The sequence below is a fragment of the Rhinoderma darwinii genome, chromosome 4, assembly GCF_050947455.1.
Source record: "Rhinoderma darwinii isolate aRhiDar2 chromosome 4, aRhiDar2.hap1, whole genome shotgun sequence".
NCBI classification, from domain to species: Eukaryota; Metazoa; Chordata; class Amphibia; order Anura; family Rhinodermatidae; genus Rhinoderma; species Rhinoderma darwinii.
This window is the reverse complement of record NC_134690.1, coordinates 63,386,206-63,411,861: the sequence shown is the minus strand read 5'-3', so window position 1 is coordinate 63,411,861 and position 25,656 is coordinate 63,386,206. Positions and strand designations below refer to the sequence as shown.

Genomic DNA, 25,656 nt, shown 5'->3' with positions numbered 1-25,656 from the left:
ATTTCCATATTTTTTTTTTTATTATTACGGAGCATTGCCTTTAAATAAGTTTCCATACACCCATTGGGTCTCCTCAATGAGAGCCAGTAACCCCCATCCAAGCTGCAGTATAGAATAAAAAAATCTATTGCTACCTACAAAATCATCATCAGGCTAAATACTGTTGATGGATCTTAATATAGCTTAATTTGTATTCTAATTGTGTTTTGCATGAACACCAAGGGCATCTCAACTCATTGGCATATAAGCACCCACATATTCTGACATAAGAATATCATAAAGAATATAAATTTTTGCAGATCCATCAACAGCAGCATTTTGGCAGTCTTATGTCAAAAAGGTGAACATGGTAATGAGATATATTAGAGAGATGTTGAATTGTACAGTACCTCTACTAAAGTAAAATTCACAAACTTAGTGACATTAGCCTAAGTTATATAATCACTGATCATATAATCTATGTTAATCACACCAACTATGGGAATCGCTGATTACATTCCGTAACCTATGTTAATGATACTAACTTTGGCGATATTCCTTTATTCCTTTAGTCTTCTTTGCAGTTATTTCATTTTATTTATATTTCTAGCCCCTTAGTGACACGGCCAATTTTCTTTTTTTCCTTTTTGTTTCTTCCTATCCGCCTTCCAAAAGTCATAACTCTTTTATTTTTTCATTGACATAACCGTATGAGGGCGTGTTTTTTGCAGGAGATTTTGTATTTTTTCATAGCACAATTTATTGTATAGCATAATGTACTTGGAAACTGAAAAAAAATATACATTTGTGGGGTGAAATGGGCAAAAAACAGCGATTACACCATTTTTGGGGGTTTTGTTTTTACGGCGTTTATCAGGTGGTAAAAACGACATGTCCATCTTATTCTACGGGTTGATACGATTATGGCGATACCAAATTTATATATTTATTTTATGTTTTACCACTTTCATTAAAAAAAAAACTAAAAAAAAAATTATTTTGTGTCGTCACATTCTGAGAGCCATAACTTTTTTATTTTTCCATCAATTGAGTGATGTGAGGGCTTATTTTTTTTTTGTGGGACAAGCTGTAGTTTTTATTTTGGGGTGCATGCGACTTTTGATCACTTTTTTTCCATTTTTTTTGAGAGGTCAGGTGACCAAAAAATGTTTTCCATTTTCTTTTTTTACGGCGTTCACCGAATGGGTTAAATAATACTACATTGAAATAGTTCAGACTTTTACAGACTAGGCAATACCAGTTATGTTAACTTTTTTTTTAACATTGCTCTAGGGAAAACCTTTTTTTTTTGGAACATTAAAAAAACTTTAGTTAAGTTTTTTTTTACTTTTTTTATTAGGAGACTTGAACTAGCGATCATTGGATCACTTGCATGATATAATGCAATACTAATGTATTTGAGCATATCGCTATACTGACAGTCAAAGATCAAAGTGATCTTTGGTTCGGCCCATTGCGGTGAGGTGTCGGCTGTATTACACAGCCGTCACCCGCTAACTATGGAGCGAGCTCAGTCCGTGAACCCGCTCCATACTTCCCTTTAACGGCTGTTACGTACATGTACGTGGCATGTTGTTAAGGGGCTAGAGTCAGTTAGAAGACTGACTAAATTTACCATTCATTTATCATCAAGTTCTAATTCAGAAAAAACATTTTCAAATACCCTATTAGGAAATACTGAGTTAAAAGAGGGGTGTCCCTCATTCGGGACCTCCATCAATAAGCCGAAGAAGAGAGCGGTTACAAAGAGCGTCTCGCTCTTTATGGAAAATCTGGAAAGTCCATTTTTCATTTTCCCTGTGGTGTCGCTTCAAGAAAATTGAACACTTCCTGCCCAGTTTTCCTGCAGATTATAGATATCCATTGGGGGTCCCAGCAGCGGGACAACCTGTGATCAGCTTGTTGCCATTGGACCCTTCTAAACAAAATGGACTATAAAAATCAGACAATCTCTTAAAGTAAAGGATCCTGGCTGAGCACTGAGAATAATTTCTATGATGATATGAGAATATTGTATTCTGGAACAGCTCTTCCCTTGACCAATCTCAATACCCTAGGGAATTTATCCCCAGATATATTGCTAAGCTTTTCAGAATGATATGTGCTCATGAATGTTAACCCTTTTCATCGTATTGTATATTTGTCCATTTACTCTGATCTTTTTTTATTCTGTCTTCTAACTCCCCAACCATCTCAGTCAAGAAAAGATTCATTAAAAGTTACTAGAATCTTTGTAAATTTCAATAAGACTTTCTTATTATTTCACAGAAAACGATATCCTTTAGATACATGTCAATATTTTTAGCGTGATTGCCTAATTTGACAAAAAATAATGTTTTGGGTGGACCTGAAACAATTGTTTTAAGAAAAAAGCTATTATAAAACGATGTTCACTCATAGCAGAACCATTGAATCAATTTCCCTATGTGTTTCTCAATTTTTGAGGTCTAAATTAAATAGAAGTCCTTGCACTATAAATTTTGTTAAATACAGTAAGAGTGGCCTGCCTGAAAGTAATAGTAGGGCGGTTTTTAGACTTCCAAATTAACTTTCAAGACCAATTTAGATAATCTGTAGAACAAAACCTTATTTTACCTTACTCAAGTATGTACATGTAGACACCAGCAACAACCAAGGTGATATAATTTACAACAATCATTTTGGAACAAGAGCAATTCCTTTTTTTTTTAATTAGTTTTCCTTGACACATGTATAGTAATATTCAGTGGTGCATCCCAAAGCTCCAGCCTCCTGATAGAAAATCTGTAACAGGAAACCCCTATTACACTTTTTTATACTAATGGTCTCCTCAAATGGGGCAAATAGGCCTTTTGGACCCCTCAGGCTCCATCTGCAACTGCAACCTATGCCCCTCCTATAGTCACACAAGTGGTAATATCAACATTTAAGGTGAACCAAGTTAATCTACAAAATCAATCACTCTATAACCAAAAAACGTATACATATACTACAAATATCAAACACCCAACACACATAAGCCATGGTGCAACCTATTACCCTAAGAAAATGCTTACACATGCTTAAAAAAGGGAACACAATATTAAGTGCACTGATATCAATATATGAAGCAAACTTCACAAGAAATTTACTAATCTGAAAAAATGTCTGCAATGTCAGAAGTTCCCCACAAAGTGGCAACTTATATACCATACAGTCAACAAATGTACTTTTGAAGCATGATGCTAATAAATCTATGACGTGTTGATGCGTAACAGGCACTTATTGAAAGACTTATTGGGGGTTTATGTCACATGTAGAAAGGATAAGCATTTATTCACATACCAATCCTTTCTGATTCATCATCAGGAGCATAAAACTTTCCATTCTATGGCACCAGGCATGTATATGAATCCATTCCATTCTCTAGTTAGCTCATGCCGGTATGCATGCTGATGCCTCGCCAACACAGACTGTCCCCTAAGTACATGGAAAACAACAGCAAAACAACATAAAAACTGCCATCAGAAACCAGGTGCATTATGGGATACAATAGAAAAAAAATATAAATTAAATTAATAGATGACTCTTAGGAATATGAAGCTGGGCACTCTTTTTGGAGTACTGAAGATGATTTCCACTCGAAGGGTACAATTGTTAGTAAATTAGAGGTTAGAGTAACAGCCAAAGCGTAGTACTTATATTTTATTTACTTACAGAGGTATTTTGGTTATTGTTGTGTATTTTTTGTGGTGGCTCTGTTGGAAAATGGGACTACAGGAAGTGTGGCCATATTGGTTGTCACTCAGAAACGGATGCTAAAACGGTCACTTTGTTATTGACTGAGCATATTGACAAAATTATGCTTGTCGTCAGTTTCAGAAAAGTGAATTCAATGATTACTACCAATATGACTACACTTCCTGTTGTCACATTTTCAATAATGTCTGCCACAAAAAAACAGAACATTACCAATATCTCTGTAAGTAAAACAAACATAACTACTGATTTACTAATATATTAATAATTTTAAGTTTTAGGGTAAAATTCTCTTTAAGTGATGTCAAATAAATTAATGTGTAGAAGTAGTTTATATGTTCTACCCAAACTTTATCTACTGTAAATCTGATTTACAGTTGAATGTCATCTATGTACCTTTTTCAGGCAGGAGCAAGCTGACTGTAGTATTCTTTAATATGATTGCTGACAAGTCCACAATGGTGTCTACCCTTCATAAACACATGTTTTCAGTTCTGAGAACCCCCAGAAACATTAAGTTTAGGGTATTTTACATTCATGTAACAATATCGTCTATGGGTATGTCAAGTGGCCTATTGATGGACTATACTGTTGCAATGTTTTGAAATTCAGAATGCAACTAAATGTGTTTTATATACTTAGTTAAATCATTATTGTCGAAATTACAAAAAAAAGATGGTATATAGTGGTAGTGCTGATTGTTTAATAGTGTAAGTGTCAAGCTTAGTAGATAACTCTGCACTAAATCCTAAAAAAATATCAAAAATTATTCATAAAAGGTGGAACTCTCGCCTTATCAATAAAATGTAGAAATCTATCACTTATTATTCCCATAAAATCCACTTTATTAGGCATGCAACAACAGATATAGCTTCTGCGAACATGTTTTAAGCATTATGACTAATACACAAGTAGAACACCTTGAAATTTGTAAGCAGAAGCTATTTCTGCGTATTTTATGTGAGTGCCTAATAAAGTGGATTTTATTGGAATATCGAGTACTAGACTTCTAACTTTCTTTGGTTACTCTTGCTGTTCCAATCCTTGCCATGCACCAAGTCTGCAGTGAATTCCCCTCAGATGTGGTGAGTTGATCTGTATTTATCTTTGCTAATATCTATCAATGGTTCATCCTAATAATGCACTGTGAAACACATCATGAAAAAATGCAAACACGGAAAATTCAGTTTTGGCCAGAGTCTATGGCTCCCCCCCCCCCCCAATATATCTTACTGCAGTCAGGTCCTCTGTTTCAAATATCTAATGGGGTGATATGCCCATAACAATGCTCATATAGGCACGTTATAAGTAAATATATTACTTTATCATATTTCTGAAATGACAAATCCAGCTACCGTAAACATTTTATTAGAGAGAAGAATTTGTCAAACACTAAAAGTGTTTCTTTTAAGCACAGATGAATACAATATTTAAATTAGTTGTGGATGTTAGTCACCAAGAGATTATAAAATAACAAGAGTTTGACCATTTACAATAAATAATGGCCCCGTCACAGGCCCATGTTGGAGGAGCTAAACTTTAACAGGGGTTCCACAAGAAGACCCCAGTTTTGGTCTGACGTTCAGTAATGTAGGATGTCTTCATGAGAACCTCAGTTGAAGATATAATCTTTATTAGTGAAGCAGGTCCCAATCGAAAGCCCCAGAAGGGGTTTGATCCTCACAACTGTAGTAGTGACCCATGAAGGCCCCAGTTGGCATATAACCCATCACTGTTATAATAAAGTCCCATGATAGTTCCAAAAATATTACTTTGCTTTCTTCCCAAAATGCTGCTCTCTTAATATAGGACAACTATAGTAGCAGATAACGCTACTGATATATTGTGGCATTTGAGATGAACCTACAGTTTTAAGCTTTAGTTGTCATCACGCTACAGATCAGAGGTTGTTTGCTAGTTGAAGAAGTAGTTCACTTGCTGCTAATCCGCATTTGGCTTTCATCTTTGCTTCTACCTCAATTCATTCTTAAGTGTTAGGATTTTCTCAACTTTCTATCACTGTAGTCACCTTAAAGTAAGTAACCACTAACAAACTTTATATAGTTCCAAAGCTCTAGACCCCAGTCACAAGCATAGGACGTACTTCTGATAACCTCACAATCTGGTGAGTTCCATAGAACACAATGAACGTTTGAATTGCTATTGTAAAGCCATCAAACCATTGAAGGTTTCTCATTTTGCACTTGTTACCTTCAAAATACTTCTTTAAGCTGTCAGAACGATTTTACTCACAAAAATGCAACTATTTAAAAACAAGCCAACAACTGAGGTGGATGTCTGCAATTCAGATCAAGAATCCAAATGCTTTTCAAGTGCACGGACAAATTGGCCAGTTAGTCATGTGGCAGATTTCTAATCGCAAGTGCACCTAAAATCATTCTTCTTGTCTTTAATAAAAAATAAAAAAAACTAGTTTTTTTTTCAGCTACACGTTAGATGCAGCTAAAACCTTTTTTCCTGCTGTGCTGCACCTGAAACAACCTAACCGGCCGCATTGAAGTCTCTAGAATTCCACATATTCAAAATGGCTGGAACATTTTTGAAAATCTTATAAATAGCCATATTTTCTTTTGCTTAAGTTTTGTCTAACTTCCCTGTCTTTGTCTAATCTACTACACCTCATACCAACATAAACATAACATAAGGATGAGCATTTATTAGTATTTAGCGTTAACGTTTTAAAGGAAAAGTGAATAATGTAAAAAGTGGTACAAAACATTAATGCCCACTTTAAAAGTTTAGACGATTCTTGCTACAGAAAAGTTTTGTGATGTCTCAAGGAGCAAGTTTGACCCACTTAAGATGAGGCAAATTTCGTTTATGCGTTCCCATAAAGCAGCTTATTCTGGTCCACATTATGGGTTCACATTACATGGTTCAAATATGGTGACTGGTAGAGTATAGACTGCATATTTCCGTTCTTGAGGTCTGGGTATGGGTGTAAATAAAAATCATGTAAGACCCTAGCATAGACTAAATCTGTCTAAATAAAGGCTATTACTGTATGTCTACATTTCTTCTACTTTGTCACTTAATGCATCCTTTCTTACAAGGTGTTTTTCTTCTGCCTGCGAAGCTCAATGGTTCCCAAGTCATAAGCTAACACATGAGCTTTAAAAATGATACTCTTAGTTGAAAGGCCAGTTTACTGTCTATGTGATTTAAGAATGGTGGGACGATAGATTGGATCTGCTTCTTTGGGGCTGGCTATGCCATTCCAGTGATGCTGGACAATTTAATTTTAATTAGTCGGAATAAAGAGGATTGTTTGGCAATGTTAAGAAGATCCATTAAGTATAAAATGTACATTAAAGGGGTTTCCTCACTTAAGACATTGATGGTGTATTTCTAAGACTGACCATACACTTTAGATAGCTGTTGGTCGAACGATCGTTTGGCCAACAGCTGTTACTCCTAACCCCCTCATACACATGTGTTTTTAATAGGGACAACAAACAAGAGAACCAAGTCCATACAATAAATAAATAAATGGATATTTAGGGGTCAGTAGAATATAAATATATAGAACAAGAGAGTAAAATAGAGACACCAATGTCAAAATTTGAATGCAAAGTGACTAATAATGGCTGTCACAATATATCAGAGATGTAACAAAATCACAGATATTACCAACGCTGTCAAAAATTATAATGGCAATAATACATATTAGAACAACTCCTATATCTTCAGTGTATATGCTGTAAACCGTCAAAGTGCATAAGAAAGTGCGTAAAAAGTATATATATCTAAATGTGTCTCAAAGCAATGATATATATATATATATATATATATATATATATATATATATATTAAGAATGTGACATTGTGAATAGCATAGAAATACCCAAAGATAAAAATATTGTGGAAAATAAGATACATGACCCATATGGCTGCAGCCCGAAAGATTCCCCATGCATATTGCTGCCTCCTAGCTCAGCTATGTCAGGGGTAAAGATCTGTAGGAATCATCTGCTAGAATAAAATGGTAGCAGGACTACAAAGCTGCTGTGCCACTTTGTCTCCTGTCAGGGGCTCTCTGCTTTCTTTAAAGGCTTCATGGTCAACTCGCTATAGTCAATGGACAACTTTGAGACCTCTAAGAAAGCCTGACATTAATGGTATACCCTAGTAAAAGTAAGATAACCCCTTTAAAGACTTTGTGTTCAGATAAAAGTATTTTGTTTAAGTTAAAAAATTATAAAATGTGAGTATGGGCCTGTTCACATCATCGTTAGGTTCCGTTGATGGGTTCTGTCAGACCTTTCCGTCAGTCGACTGTGCTATTGATTCCATTAAAAAAAACAAAAACCTTATGGAACGGAGACAAACGGAAACCATTAGCAATGGAAGCATTACCATTGAAATCAATGGTAATGCAAACGGAAGGAAAGGTCTGACGGAACATATCAACGGAAACCGAACGCTGATGTGAACACGCCCTAAATGCTTAGTAGTTTGAAAGCATTATGAAAGCTACAAGTATATATAAAGAATTCTACCACACATATTATCCTAATTGCTAATGCTACACTTAGTAGTTATGAATTATTTCTTAGCATTCACTGATTTCTGATTTTGTAGAGTTCCTCTGACCCCATTGCATGTTTACTACTTTTTTCTGCATTTATTCTTACCAACCTAAAAGATACATTTTGGATTATTAACACCACAAGACATTATGTCAGAAACAAAAATAAATTGTGACACTGCAGTTTAAGACATTCTGCTCGGATAATGGGTAACAGATAATGAGAGCATATCCAGACAAAAGGTCGCTAGCAGTGGGGGTAGGACTCGTTATCACTGAGCTCCTGGCATTGCTTCGATCCCCTTGCTTGACGATAAAGTTTCCCGTCATAAAGTTATTTTGCAGTAGAAATATTTGAACTATGTTTTGCCCATTCTGTTTTCTTCACACTGCGCAGTACAAGGACAGTTTCTATTTTTTGTGCTTTTATACAATGTAATTGCTCCATTAATTACCTTCATTTTATGAGCTACTGCTTGGAAGTGATTGTACAAGTGTGCTGCGACCCAATTTCCGAATCTGGAAAGGCAGCATAGAAATTCACTGTATCTTATCTCACTCCCCCACAGTACAAGTACAAAAGACGTGTTTACTAATTCCGTAGACATTCCTTATATTCTTTCATCTATACCCAGAAGCCCTTGGAGGAAGGTCTAGTCTGGCTTTAATCCGGTCCTGATATCCAGGACTGTATTTAGTGTTAACACCACCATAGGTATAGTGAGTAGGTTCCACATTTTTTTTTTATTACACATAAAGGAATAGCTAAATGTTTTTTTTGTCACATTATCATACCCGAGCCGGGGCAACCTGGGCAGAGATAAACTAGCATACACTGCCATGCATAGATCTTAAAAGTCTTGACCTTGAATGCCAACGTGAGACTGTGAATGTGGCATCCTAGGGGCCCCTGATCATCGGTATGGTTGCCACTGATACTATTCTTATTGTTGAGCTACTGACTGTACTGTCCATATGTTCATATGTCTGTTTCTATCATTTTGATTCAAGGTGTTTGGATACGGAAGACAATTGCATTGTGTCGTGATCTTACCAAAATTGTCGATACTCACTTATAACAAAAACATAAAAATGTAAACTTGCGTTGAGGTCAAACAATCACCCAGAAACTCTGATATTACAAGATTACCAAAACTCACACATCTTCAAAGTAAGACTTATACAAGGCAGTGCGTGGGAAGTTTTGAGACACTCCATTTAGTACACAATAAATCATGTGGTAATTTAGAGGCCATAAGTATTGAATTTCCTTTCTCTATCAATGTAACCTGCTATCACCGCATACGAGAGATATCTGATGGATAAGAAAGGAAAACACACTGTTTTCACCAGGGGTAGACACAGGCAGCAGGGGGTCCCTGAACAGTGTATGGGTCCCTTGGTTTCCAATCATCTGTTGGTGAATTCATCAGTTATTATAAGTCATGGGTGAAAATCATTACTATAGTCTCTTATGCGCAGTCTAAATAGAAAGAGCTATTATTTTTTGTTTAAAATAGTAGTGGGTCCCTTTACCTATATGGCCCCTGTGCAGCTGCACAGGTTGCAAAAATGGTACCGTGTGTCTGCTCCTGACTTTTACCATTAATATAATTTATGCACTTGATAAAGCCTATATTATCTAAAAAGGGAACATATGCTGTTTCATATCAATATTTTATCTCCTTTTTAACAAGAACATTTCTGGGGGAAAAAAAACAATAAAAACATGTGCACACTCTTTTACTATGTACTATTTTTGGAAGAAATTAAAGTGTTTTTCAATGGTGGTGGCAATGGGACTTTGACCGGTAGCCACTGGTTTGTGCCCATAAATGCTGATTCTTTTTGTAAATATTCACAATTGAAATAAACAATGCTGTACATATGCATATGATACAAGAAACATAAAAGATCAGATGTCAAATAGAAGTCTTACAATGTACAATGACCATCAGTAACAACTATTTCCAATTGAGAAATAGGGTGTTTCAAATGAGAAGAGTTTCAGAGCACAAATTTCAGCTGCACATTCAAATTTTCTGAAATGGGCCATGAAGATGAGGAATGTAGGTTTGTTGCAATACATGCACCTTGCTGAAACCCTTTATGTGTGCTTCATCATTTAATGGTTCATAAATGACCTATCCCATATATAGCACAAATACATTAGATCTGCGATAGCCTATGTTGAAATTAGAGAAAATTATCTGTTTCGTTACTCGAATTTCAATAGGACCATGATACATGTCTCCTTGAAATCAGTGATCCACTCAATGACAGGAGGAGCCACATGTCCAGAATCATCTACTGAAATCTCTACATTTCAACTACTTATCTTGCCCTTTGTCTGTCTCCAGTCTTGAAAATTATATACGTAGTTCTTGGCCTTAGATCTCTTGAAACATTGATGCCAGTATCTTCAACTACCATATACCCTTTCATAGGGGGCAAACTAAAACATTCACCCAGGACCTATGACTTTCCAATATCATAGATACTACAATTGATAGCACGTATCATGTTGTAGAATTGCTATGAACTTCTCCCATTCTTCACTTCTTTTCTAACTAGACTTTAAATGGACACTAACTTTTCAAACAACTTATGATGATCTAATAGTATAACTATTATAGATCAACTTTGTAATTTACTTACTATTAAAATTCAATTGTTTTATCCATGAAAATTCTGTGTGAAGTTACTGCCACTAGGTGTCTCCCTTCCTGTAATCTGCTATCCATCTTCTGCTGTTAAGTATTGGCCGACCCTGGTTACACAGCAGAATTGATGGCTGCAGAAGGTGGGAGTGTCACTGCTATAACTTTTTTATGGAGAGGGGAGGGAGGAGCAGGAGGAGGAAGCAGAGAGAGAGAGAGAGAGAAAGTGTGACTCAGCAACACACGCTGCATGTAAGTCTATGGAAGGGGGAGGTGGAAGAAGGGGGAGGAAGCAGAAGTAGAGAGAGACACAGACGTGCTGGTAAACTTTCTATGTGCTGGATTTTCAGCTACACTACTCATTACTGCTGTATAACCTACTCCATGCTGCTGCAGCTTCTAGATATGTGATATATAGAGATAGGAGAGCAGGATTCTCTTCGTCTAAGTGTCCAGTGGAAAGGAGACATGATAGAAGTTAGGCTTTGCCAACTAGCTCAGAAACAACTGAGAATTAGAGATAGAGCCTGCAGAGGGCAAAACTGCTAAATAATTCAGAATACAATTCATATAATGACCAGAAATAGTGGCATTCTGCAATTACACACATATGACAGCTTATTCTGAAAGTCACCTGAAAAGTTAGGTACGCGTTAACGAACTGGTGAAAATAATTAGAATAATAGAAAGCCACATCAGGAGTACTGACATCCTAAGTTCAACAAGGAAAAATTCTGATGTTCACTAATATTCACAACAATATTAACAATTCACATCAAGAAATATCTTCATGTGAACATTAAGATTTTTTTAAACTTTTAAAAGTAAGGCGTACTCCATTAACCCCTACAATATAAAAGAATTAGCAACTTGAAAATATGAAGTTAGATGTGAAATTCCTATAAGGGTATATAAACATTTTACATAAGAACCTCACTTATTAAAAAAAAAACAAAACATATTATCCAGACTACATACAGTATGATGTAGTCAGTGAGTACAATTGATAAAAAATATAAGGATATTACTAGTAGATAAACTGTAAATAGAAAACCATAAGGAGAACATTTGCCATTGGCGTAACTTTAGAGAAAAAAAAAAAAAAAAGATTGGGGTCAATGTACCCCATACGTCTACACCAATGGTCATACTAGATGGGCCAGATAGATCAATAATCATTACGTCGTCCTTTTTTTTTATTTTTTCTCCCCTCCCCCTCCATTCCTTCAGTCAAAGGAAAGACCAACAACCTCATTGTTATTTTAAAGTTTGATCCTTAGTAACAAAAAACTGTTGAGCACCTAATATATGGGCATCTGAAATTATTCATACAGTTTTACAATACAGATATGATATCATACATGATATATTGAACGTCAATTGCTTCAACTCTAAATATTTACCTAGAAATAAATACAAATATAGTAATTGAAAACAAGCTATAGAGAACACAAATTAAATTGTTTTTGTATAGGACAACTAAAACAAAAAACTAGAGATGAGTAAATTGATTCGACACGCATCTAATTAGTTAAGAATTTTTGAAAAGTTTCAAATGTTGGTGAATTCAAAACTTTTGGGATTCGTCCCACATGAATCGCTCAAAATGTCATTTTACAGATCAGAAGAAGACAAAAAGACAGAGAAGAAGGATCACATGACCTCCGGCAGGCTTCACCACAACGCCTTGCAGGCAGCCCTCCCTCTAGCACAGCCAACCATGAGGGGTTTAGGTTTGAGTTACCGATGTCTCAAGGGATGACAGTCATATAACTCATAGTCACTATAAACAGTCCAACCAGGAAATGCTGCTGCAGATAGACAGTAGATTAGTGTCAGTGTGTGGGATTCATAGTGAAGAGTAGAGATTAGATAGTTAGATTTACAATATTTGATAGAGAGATAGATTTTAGGGAGAGATAGGACCCAGTCAGTGTCAGTGCATTATTTATTAGGCTATTTAGGATCATTTTTAGACCACTTGTTAAAAAGTTATTGCTTCTTCCGATACCACCGTGTGTGTATAAACACCGGCAGGCATCTGCCACCAAAACGGAATAATGTTTGGACCGTTTTTTTATTTTTAAAAAGCATAAAAAATCCAACAGTGCAGTGTGTTTTTAAACTGGCTTCTTTTTTTTTTTTACCACTGGCTACCCTCCGTTTACCCACAGCCATATATGTTGCTGGTACTTTGTCACTTTGACATTTCTAATGCGGTCTTGGCGTAAACGAGCTTGAAAGGGGTTGAATACCATCCTAGAAGGCGTCATACACAACTTTTCAGGGCAATCAGGGCACTTTCACTTCTTAACAAATGTATTCAGATTGTATTGAATTTGACGGCCAGTTCGACCGAACTGGACCCAAATCTAATTTTGGGAGATTAGTTTATCTCTAATCAAAATGGAACAACCATATTGTTTGCTATTTTGAGATCATTGTCGTGATTGTCACTTTCCTACCCTCACTCACCACTGAAGAGATAAAATGAAACTTGTCTATATTGAAAGCATAGTGTTAAAAAACTCAAAAATATGGAAAACGCCAACATAATAAAAGGGGTTTGGGTGTTTTACAGAGTGTCGTAGGCGCTGTATTTTGCGAGTCGGTAGAGTCATGGCTCATACGATCATTATATATTTCTGTAAATTATGGCAGATGATAAATTAAGGTGTCATTTTCTTTTCCTTAAGATCACTTGGTAAGTGAGAAACATAATAAATATATCAACAATATAAAAACTGTGCACAGAATTTTACATCAAATGTCAACTATCAGCATACGTAGTTACTTCAGTAAAACGGTATTGCGATATTCTGCTACGTACTTTGTATTAGCATTGGTCTTTGGTTTGGAAATAGACATATAATTCTTCCATTTGTTGATCAGTATAATAACTTGACAGCTCTACAGAATATGATGGCCAGGGATTTACCTGAATATGCAACTTTTCAGGTACACATATACCATGCACTGCACATAAACTTCATGTACAAGGCAGTGGTGCCAGTACGAATACAGTTACATAAAGTCGAAAAAGTTACCAGAATATATTTTATAATTACCTTCTATGTCTTGCATATTTACCACTAACATGGCCACTACCATCGCAACCAGGAGTAGGACAGCTGTAGAAAAGGAACAAGGGATAAAAATGGTGGATGTTTGGAGAAAAGACTGGATCACACTTAGACAATAAGTGTATGTTTTAGAGTATAGTAGGGCATGCTTATAGTCATTGCTCGAAAGAACCTGAGATTAGGAGTTTACTATTTCTGTAATAAATGCAACAGATGAATTACAAGGATGGATATTCTTTCACTCAATGCATAAAAATGTGGTTTATTGAACCATACAACACTATGAAAACAGGTGGAGTCAATGCATACTTCTACTTAAATTTTATTTAGACAAGTGACAGGTCCATAGAAAATAGATGGCAAATCTACGACGGAAAGACTGTGTGTGGATACCTGTAATTAGTTGACTTATCCCTTGTGAATATAGGTGAAATCCGCCTAAATTTATCTTCTCACATGAGCAATTGCCATTTAAAAAAATAACATTGTTTTAACAAGTTTATACCTTAAAAAATTTGACATCCCAAATACATGCATATATATACCCGTCATCAATGCTCAACAGGGTATATAGAGCCTACCTTACAGCACGTAGTATAGTGTCACATAGTTAGATCTGGTAAATTGCACACTTTTCGATTATAAAAAATAAATAAACTTACATTTTCTAAACTCAATTTGCCATAATTATGCAATTATGGTTAGCTACAGATTACAGTTTATATTGGATCCAGAGTTAAAACTGGATGTGACTTCATATAAAGATATTGGTTAAACACCCATATGTTTCATCTTATAAGAGCACACTTCAGTTTGAGACAAAACTGGTTGATGTTCTGGTTACGTTAATCACCATTTGGATATTTGCTAAGGAAAATGTATAGATCTAGGGCTGAACTAGTCCAGCAGAGGACCAGATGATCCTCTGATTGGCCCATTTGGAGCCAACTCCATCACTTGTCATTAGGTTCTATTTCTTATGGGATGATTGACAAATAACCCATTAGACCTTATTGATATGTGCTGTGTGTGCAGTGATAACAATGAGGATTATGATGAAATTATAAGTGGACGTGCACATGTTCTGTATGGATGGTTGGTCGGGCCCCTGATTGATCTCTTCTGGTGGGCCCAAGGAACCGCAGTCCGACATAGGTCGGTAATTGGACATACAGTATACTTAATGCAAACATTTTATTCTTTTGATCATTTTGCATGATTTGGTCTATATTTTATTTAACAAGGAGATCGTGGCACCAAGGAACTAATAAATGTTTTTACCACCTCTCCAAAGTAGGAGCCCACTACTAGAAAATGTAATTATGAGATGGTGTAGAATGCTCTTTTTTAACTTTTAAAAAACACAATTATTCACTGGTTAAAAGAACCCTCAATGTACTTGCTCCTACAATTGTTTCACTAGAAGATAAAGTTTCACTAGAGATGTATTGAAATCCAGACCCCAGTTGCTAATTCAGGGGTACCAAGCATACATCATTTTATGACATTTTCTTATGGCCTGTGGTTTCAACTTTTTGATTATAAACCTTTTTGGGATTGTTGGAGGAGTTTGCTCATAACTTGTTCCATGTTGAATACAGATTGACCAATAACAGAAATCTGTTCTTCGTACCCAAATCTTTCTTTTTAGGAAACAGAAACAATTTTCTGTAGTACCTGTAAACACCGGAATAATAAGGAATAAACTAAACCCATTGTGATCTATACTTCCAGTGGATATAGCAGGTAAATTAGAGTATTCCATGTAAAGTAGGTTCGGAAAATTAAAAAGGTTGGCTATGTCTGTAAAGAGCCAGAATCACATGGATTAGTGTCCCTGTGTGCAACTTAGGACACATTTTCTTGCATTAGATGCATATTGTAGGTGAGGTAACAGGATGGATATGCCTGGACTAGATGTAGACAGGTGAATATGAGAGATGGATGTGCCTGTGCTAGAGGCAGACAGATGATTTACCGGGATGACTATCCTTGCATTAGATACAGACCAGACAGGTTAATTAGAGGAATACCTAACCCTGCACTACTTTCGGAAAGGTAAATTAGGGAGATGGAGGGCAAAAAAGACAGAAAGGCACAAATCAAATAGCTGGAGTTAAAAAAGAAAGGAGGCGATGCCAAATCTATTTTATTAGCAAGCCTCGAGAGAATTAATTCAATCAATGCAGCAGGGCATGAGCAAGGCACCGATGAACTTGAAAGTGCATTATGCCCATTAAAAGGCCTGAATTTTCTAAATTGCTAATGGGATACATTTTACACTCCGAGCACTAACCTGAACAGCTCTTGTATGGCTGGTTCCACAGGAACTGTAGAGAGAATGCAAAATATATAAAAATTTATCATCTATCATAAGTACCCCTCTGCTATAGAAAATTACCCAAAAGGTTATGCAAAAGTAAGGGTCAGAATGAATTGCGTAGAGAGATTCTGCAGGATGAAGGTCATTTCAGAGTGGAGGTCCTGAGTGATTTAGTGAAGCACGGAACGTACCTCGAACACCTTTGGAGCGCGTGCGATGCCGTTTCTCGTCTGTATCCACCTCCATCTGGGAATAGATTAGCAGGCAGTGAATGCTCTTATCCTTCATGCACAGACTATCAATGTACTGTCTGCTGCAGACTGTCACACAATCTTCTAATTCTATTTTAGAACAAGGATTTCTTTATGTGACGTGATAAGCTTAGTAATTATATTGAATACAAATTAATTCTTTACATTTTCATTGTTTCCGCTGCTTGGATTCAGACCATGGGTATAGATTTTTAGATGTGGCATTTGAGTAGACTGGATCATGCAATATGTTGGCTGTTAAAAATCATATTTCTTCTCATGTAGAATTTTTGAACCATGGATTGGTGCCTTATAATAATTCACTATAGGATGGCATTATTCTTCGATATCTAGTATTACATATTTTTCTCCACCTGATATTTACAGTAATATATATTGTATTTATTAGTTATTTGGGTTATTCAGTGTCTTGACTTGTCTGGATATTCTATCTCACCTTCTTCTAAATGCGAGAACTCTCTTTAAGGAGACCCCCATTGACCAATGTTTTATGTGGCAGATTTCCATTCTCTTATATATTATGTATTTTTATAGTCTCCTTTGAGAGGACCACCCCTCTAGAAGACCATATTTAACTGGAATTTTCTTTTTGCAAGAGCTTTCACTGTATCTCATCATAGATGTACTCTCTGTCCAGTTGTCACTTGTTGAATTTGGTTCTCTGTGACACATCAGTTTTCAAAAATGTGTTTCTAAGTATAAGTGGTGGCAGTTTATGATGTTACATTGGTATATATTGATGCCTGCTATATCTACAATATTTCGTTTTGTGTGGTTCAGTCATGTGTTAAATGACAGTCAATATATCTTGGGAACAGAGGTGTTATATACCATAAGGGAGGCTGGGTCATGCCAATGAGTGAAAGCCATTTCAAGATGGAAACCCCATGTATGAGACAAAATCTAATTTACCTAGTTCTGGACCATGTTTAATTCTCCGCAACCCATAAAATTGGGAAGCTCTCAAATTAAAAACTTTGGGCCGCACATTTATCTCCATCTCTAGCTTATTCTATAAATTTCATCTGGTAGGTTTTTAATACGTCAATCCAAACAAATGTTGATACCTGACACATGGCGTGGCATATTTTAGGTCAGCGTGTCAGAGAACAACTCTGTATACAGTAGCTATTACAAAACATATTGGTAAAATGTATCACAGTGGTGAATGCTGTATGATAAATTTGGCTCCTCATACTTGACCTGCTTCTTATACCACCTTTGATTTGGCTTAGTTTGCGACAGAATTTTGTGCCGATTTTTTAGGCGCTCTAATGTGCATCTTAAGCTACGCCCCCTTTTCCGTTAAGTTAGTCCCCTTTATCAGAACACTTTTAAAAGTGTCTAATGAGGCACAAAAGTCGGGATTAACAAAAAACGTGCCAAACTTTGCCTAGATTCGCCAGATTTTGGTGCAAATTACGACACATTTGAGCTGCAGACACATAAGTTAATTAATTATATGCCCTCTTGTTTCCTCATAAACTTCCACTAAGGTATATCCTAATTTTCCAGATCTTGCCTTAAATTTTTTTTTCATACATGGTAGCAAGAGTGCTTTATACTTGAGTGAAGTCACAGCTCCTAATGAATCAAAAGGCTTCCCTTTCATGATTGAATTTATTTAGAGATGCAATTTAAAAATAAATAGACAGATACGTTAAAATTAAAGGCTACGTTCAGCTTTGCAAGCATTTTTTTTATTAAGTGAACGTATTTAGTGTTTTTAAGCAACTTTTAAAATCACTCTTATTCAAAGGTATTTTACTTTTTATGATACAGTTTCTATGTGTCCTGTATACATAAGAGCTGTATTGTTCTGCCTTAGATCTGAACTTAGATGTGATCACATTAGGTGGATCCTGTGTGTCAGAGACATGCAGGACCAGCTCTCAGCCAAGCCATCAGTTCAGCTGAACTGACAGAATCGGCTGAGACAGAGCGATACATCTTCTATATATACAGGATATATAGAAGCTGTATCATAAAAAGTAAAACACATTTTTAATAAATGTGATTTTGAAAGTTGCTTAAAAATACTGAATACATTAATTTAACTACAAATAATAAATGCTTAGAAAGGTGTACATAGCCTTTTAGACATCTACAGTGAAGGAAATAAGTATTTGATCCCTTGCTGATTTTGTTAGTTTGCCCACTGTCAAAGACATGAACAGTCTAGAATTTTTAGGCTAGGTTAATTTTACCAGTGAGAGATAGATTATATATATATATATATATATATATATATATATATATATATATATATATATATATATAAAAAGAAACTCACATAGTCAAAATTATATATATTTATTTGCATTGTGCACAGAGAAATAAATATTTGATCCCCTACCAACCATTAAGAGTTCAGCCTCCTCCAGACCAGTTACACGCTCCAAGTCAACTTGGTGCCTGCATTAAAGACAGCTGTCTTACATGGTCACCTGTATAAAAGACTCCTGTCCACAGACTCAATTAATCAGTCTGACTCTAACCTCTACAACATGGGCAAGACCAAAGAGCTTTCTAAGGATGTCAGGGACAAGATCATAGACCTGCACAAGGCTGGAATGGGCTACAAAACCATAAGTAAGACGCTGGGTGAGAGGGAGACAACTGTTGGTGCAATAGTAAGAAAATGGAAGACATACAAAATGACTGTCAATCGACATCGATCAGGGGCTCCATGCAAAATCTCATCTCGTGGGGTATCCTTGATCCTGAGGAAGGTGACAGCTCAGCCGAAAACTACACGGGGGGAACTTTTTAATGATCTCAAGGCAGCTGGGACCACAGTCACCAAGAAAACCATTGGTAACACATTACGCCGTAATGGATTAAAATTCTGCAGTGCCCACAAGGTCCCCCTGCTCAAGAAGGCACATGTACAGGCCCATCTGATGTTTGCAAATGAACATCTGGATGATTCTGAGAGTGATTGGGAGAAGGTGCTGTGGTCAGATGAGACTAAAATTGAGCTCTTTGGCATTAACTCAACTCGCCGTGTTTGGAGGAAGAGAAATGCTGCCTATGACCCAAAGAACACCATCCCCACTGTCAAGCATGGAGGTGGAAAAATTATGTTTTGTGGGTGTTTCTCTGCTAAGGGCACAGGACTACTTCACCACATCAATGGGAGAATGGATGGAGCCATGTACTGTCAAATCCTGAGTGACAACCTCCTTCCCTCCACCAGAACATTAAAAATGGCTCGTGGCTGGTTCTTCCAGCAAGACAATGACCCAAAACATACAGCCAAGGCAACAAAGGAGTGGCTCAAAGAGAAGCACATTAAGGTCATGGAGTGGCCTAGCCAGTTTCCAGGCCTTAATCCCATCGAAAACTTATGGAGGGAGCTGAAGATCCGAGTTGCCAAGCGACAGCCTCGAAATCTTAATGATTTACAGATGATCTGCAAAGAGGAGTGGGCCAAAATTCCATCTAACATGTGTGCAAACCTCATCATCAACTACAAAAAACGTCTGACTGCTGTGCTTGCCAACAAGGGTTTTGCCACCAAGTATTAAAGGGAATGTGTTGCCAGCAAAACATGTTTTGTTTTTTTAGTTAAACAGTTAGTGTATAGGTGATTAAACATTGTTCTAATTTTTATTTTTTTTCACGAGTCAGGAAATATTATAAATTGGATTCAATTTATAATATTTCCCAGCACTGGTCACTAGATGGAGCCATTCCCAAAATTGCAGCATTGCATGTGGTAAAGCAACCACATTGCTTTATGCTGCAAAATTGGGTAAAAATCCCTCGCTCTAGTGAGCTCTCAGAATCCCCCCCCCTCCTTTATCCTGGCTAGTGCCGGGAGAAACGAGGGGTTTGAACGGTCTAACCTCCTACACTGTGTGTCGCCATTTTTTGAGCTAACACACAGTGTAGTAGGTTTACATACAGTAGTAAACACACACTGAAACACGAACATACATAGAAATAACTTACCTGCTCCAGTCGCCGCCGCTCCCTCCGGTCCATCCGCTCCGTCTGCTGCCGCTGCTCCATGTGCACAAGTCCGGAAGCCGCGACCGGAAGTAGTAATCTTACTGTCCGGCCGCGACTTCCGGTCCACAGGAAAATGGCGCCGGACGGCGCGCATTTCAGATTGAACTGTGTGGGAGCGGCGCATGCGCCGTTCCCACAGGGCGGCGTACACGATAGTGGATGGAACGGGCCCCGTTCGCAGTCCCTATGGGACTGGAGCTGCCGTATTCCATGTCTGTATGTGTCGTTAATCGACACATACAGAAATGGAAAAAAAAATGGCAGCCCCCATAGGGAAGAAAAAGTGTAAAAATAAAAAAAAGTAACACACAAACACACAAATTAATCCAAACGTTTTTAATAAAGCACTAAGATATTTAACATATTAAAAAAAAATTTGGGGTGACACTGTTCCTTTAAGTCTTGTTTGCCAAAGGGATCAAATACTTATTTCTCCGTGCACAATGCAAATAAATATATATAATTTTGACAATGTGATTTTCAGTTTTTTTTAAAAATATAATCTATCTCTCACTGGTAAAATTAACCTATCCTAAAAATTCTAGACTGTTCATGTCTTTGACAGTGGGCAAACTTACAAAATCAGCAAGGGATCAAATACTTATTTTCTTCACTGTATAAGATAACTTATTAAACATGACCTAAAGGATGCTATAGTATCCACTCAATACCCCCAAAGAGCAGTTTTGGGGATGCTAAAATAAACTGCCTCCACAAGAGTACTCCCCACCTCCTAGTTTCCTGCTTGGCCAATTAATAGAACTGAATGGAATCACGTGTTTTTACGATTTCTCCTACCACATATACTCATAAGAAACTTCCTACTAATGTGTCTTAGTGGTGGAGAAGCATTGACAGGAGTCCTCTCAGCCAATATAAGATACCGCGATTAAGCTAACCTATAGGATGTTGTAGTATTCACTAACACCATGAGTACTCTCAGTTGATCAGCAGGGAGCCCCATTAGAATGAGGTTTAGCTTATAATTGTTATTACGTGGGTGCAGAGCACCGAATAGTTCAGTTTTACGTGGACATTTTTAGAGGGTGTTGGTGGTAAAAGAGTCTTAAGAAAGAGATTAATATAAAATAGAGAGCACCCTTTGCAAGTGAGGCTACTCCAAGATCATCTGTTTATAGTAAACAGAACTCCACTGACTTATTATAGGGGAGCAATAGGCATGATTACCTCAAGACAGTGTACCCATCTATTGTCTCCACAGCCTCCTTAGAGAAAGGAAGCCTCTGGTGTGAAAAACAGCAGCCAGTTCAAAGTCCCCTGGTCTCTAGGCCAATACAATGCAAAGCGATCATTTATTTCAGTGATAAAAGGGCAGCGCTATGTATCAACTTGCATATTTATATTAAAGATGATGTCCAAGTAGTGCAAATTATGAATATCTTTATCATAGACTCCACACAAATATGAATCACAATAGCCGGTGTCACAAAAAGAGTCCCAGATCTCACAAAATCATTGAAAATAAGCAAAGGCTCTCTGAGTGCTAAATAAGTCAGCAATGTTAGATGCCAAGTCGAAGGATTTTTAACAGAGGCGAAAATCTCATTCCGAAGATAATACGAGTTAAAATGCAGCTCTCAGTTAGGCCTCATGCACACGACCGTAGCCCGACCGTAGCCGTGTGCACGCCCGTGATTTTCGTGTCGGCCGGCTGCGGACTGTCAGCGGACTGTCAGCCGCAAGCCGCCCGCACATGCACATGGCCGGGCCATTGTTTTCAATGAGCCCGGACCGCAACTCCGGACCATAATAGGACATGTCCGTACTTTCTGCGGTCCGGGTTCCCGGGCCGTGCACGGACCGCAAAAACTACGGTCGTGTGCACGGCCCCATAGAAAAGAATGGGTCCGCAATTCTCCCGTGGATTTGCGGGGGAATTGCGGACGCAAAAACACGGTCGTGTGCATGAGGCCTTAGTCAGAGTTCACATTCATGAACCTTTCGGCTTTTTTCAAAATAGCTTCTGATAATGTATGATAAACTACTCACTGCTTCCATTTGGAGATTTCCTACATAATAAGCCTCCTCATTTACACTCTATATAGTGAGCTTCAATGCACCTCAAACCACATAAGACATGTGAAATACTTTTATGACTTCAATGCACGGTGATATCAGCAAGAAAGGAGACAGTAGCTGTGGTTCAATGGTGCTAAACCCAATCTTCTACACTCTGCTTCATTGTCCTCATAGCATGTTTGAGAAGAGAAGGCTGAGCAAGACTATCCAATGTATAATAAACCAATTCCACATAATTATTCATGGTGAGCAACCTGCACCACAATTGTTCATTGTTCTAAATTTTGGAACTTTTTTCTAGTATAATAAAAATAAACCAATCTGTAAAATTGACTTATCTGTTGACCAAGAATCCAAGAATTGGTGTCTTCATATGAAGACCTGAGACAGTATAGAATTCCTGGTTCCTTCAATAACAACAAGTGATCCAGGTCCTGAGGGCAATATTTCCCGCCCAGAGGTTCCTCAGGACATGGTCAGGGGTTCCTTGGAAGGCTACAGTGGCAAGAGCTGTCAGATGTACCAAAGGAACAAAAACCTAGCTGAGATGGAATGCTTTTCTTACCCCATATGTGGAATATTTGAAATAAGGGTAGGGATTCCCTGAGATTGAAACAAAAGTCCCCACCCCAATGACAAAAAGGTAGGGAACAATGTAAAGCATTTGTGATTTCTTGTTCTTACTGTGTAATGATGCATTTACTTTATTGAGAACACAATGAGAACTGTACTGTCCAAAGACTCCCACTCATCTGTCAACAGAACTTTATTACAAACGCTTAGGGACTTACTTAAAAGAAAATGTCACTCTTGAAGAACATTTTACAATACTTCCTAGTTTAAGTCCATTAAAAGTTGAGTAACTGTAAATATGTTGCTTTGCTTATCTTTTACCATTTTTTATAGACATGATTGGCTGTTTAGACAGAAAACCAAATACGGAGTTCTGCTGGACTACAGTCACCAGAGATGAGCGGTCTGGATCAAACAAAACCAGCATAATTATATACGAGAACTTAAAGCAGAAATGTATATCAATAGAGAGCACAAAATAAAATGACTTAAAATCAATGCATAGACAGTAAAGTACTTAACGGATTATTTACACACCTTTAAGTTATTGCTTAAAGAGCCAAACCATTCAATAAGATTTATATACAAATTATGCAATGACAAGGCCATCGGCCTGGGAAGGTGCCTACTACTATAGTATCACATTTATAGACACTCCCCAGTACATTGCCGGACTTGTTCCTTTCTCCAAAGAAAAGTTTATTTGTCCCCAACGATGGGAGATCTTCGAGCCTGCAGGCACCAGAAGTAGCAGCCAGCATTGCATCTTTGTGATTGACTGTGAGGAGAGTAGAAAGTTCCTAAAACTGTACAGGCAGTAGCTTCAGTGCAATGATTTTTTATGTGCACCTCTAGTACCCCACAGAGCATCTACCTACTGTCTACCCCTTGCCTCCCCACATTGGCCCTGCCCACCTACTGTCTCCCCATGCCCATCCATCCCCTACCACTTTTTTGTTGCCCCAGCAGCCGCTCTAGAGCACAGAGCCTTTCCATCTAGTATGTCCCTATTATCCCCACAACAGAGCCCCTGCCCACCTACTGTCAACCCCTTAACATCTGCAGAGCTCCTGTCATGGTTGCATCCCCCGACCACCCTTTTATCCCTGCCACTTTTCTGTCTTTACAGAGCCCTGACACTTTGTGTTCCGGTTATATAACCCCAACTCCTGCCCCCCCCCCAGTATTGAGCGGCTCCCAGGGCCCCAGACTCCTTGGCTGTGTGGGATCCAGAAATTCCTGATGGTGACCCTGCACTTGATACCCCACTATGAGATGGATAATTAGATCTTAAAGGGGAAAGATTTGTCAATTTTTTTTCCTAGTTTCTAACATAAAAACATTCAAAAATATAGCATTCGGGGATGAAGCCCCTTCACCACATTTCAACACATCTGAAAGTGTCGTAAAATGTTGGTGGGGCTTCATAGTTGCAGCTTGAAAACATGGGGGAAGTTTAGTAAACAAAATGCACCAGATTTAGTTTGTAAATATCCCCAATAAACGACATGGCGTGCCCCAAATATATTATGTGTTTTAGCCACTTTTTTTCCTAACATGAGAGTTTTGAACGGTGTCTAGTTAAAGCAGCGTGGTTTAAATATAAAATGCGCCAAATTTGTTAAAGAGGTGTGTATCCCCGCGCCGTTGCAACTACCAGCGGGGATACACACACTAACTGCAGTCGCCTTTCCGTCCCGGCGCTTCTTAACTTAGTGGCCGTCGCTACCGCTGTAGCAGCCATAGCGGCTGCTAGAGGTGACACCAGGCATGAGGGCGGTGGCGCCGCTAGCAGCTGCTGCGGCTGCTATAGCGGTAGCGATGGCCACTATAACAGAGTGGGGAGGTATCTCCCTACTCTGATATCTACTAGCGCCACTGTAGCTCCCTGAAGGAGCGGAATCCCCATGTGGATTCCGTTCCAGGAGCGCTGCTTGATGTCTCTGTCCATATATGGACAGTGACATCAGAGGAAACTCCTGAAGCGGAATCCCCGGTCACAGCGTTGCAGACGCTATGACCGGGGATTCCACTCCAGGAGAAGCCAATGACGTCATGGACACAGACGACAGGAGCTTCTCCTGGAGTGGAATTGACGGTCACAGCGTCAACAACGCTGTGGACGGGGATTCCGCTTCAGGAGTTTCCCCTGATGTCACTGTCCATATATGGACAGAGACATCAAGCAGCGCTCCAGGAGCGGAATCCCCGGCCACATGGGGATTCCGCTCCTTCAGGGAGCTACAGTGGCGCTATCTATACTGGAAGGGGTTGGGGGGGTTTCTATCTACAAGGGGGCTGTTGGCTGTGTAGCACTACCTACAATAAAGGAAAAATACCCTGCTTTCCCAGCTATCAAATAAATGTATGGAAATAAACTAAGATATAACTTTTATTTAATCTAGCTAAAAGGATTAAGGGA

At 37.9% G+C, this 25,656-nt stretch overlaps 1 protein-coding gene across 6 annotated transcripts in view; it reads right to left on the bottom strand.

Annotated features, from left to right (window-relative positions):
- The window catches only part of MYT1L (myelin transcription factor 1 like), a 312,782-nt gene that overhangs the window by 184,314 nt on the left and 102,812 nt on the right, over positions 1–25,656 (bottom strand). For 5 of the 6 annotated variants that reach the window (XM_075861151.1, XM_075861152.1, XM_075861147.1 and 2 more), the window contains 3 exons: positions 16,524–16,578; positions 16,306–16,339; positions 13,995–14,057 (listed from right to left, as the gene is read on the bottom strand). In XM_075861151.1, the coding sequence (XP_075717266.1) occupies positions 13,995–14,057; positions 16,306–16,339; positions 16,524–16,578 (152 nt within the window). Of the gene's footprint in view, positions 1–3,303; positions 3,418–13,994; positions 14,058–16,305; positions 16,340–16,523; positions 16,579–25,656 lie in introns of those variants that run through there. The other variant, XM_075861150.1, reaches the window with a different exon arrangement.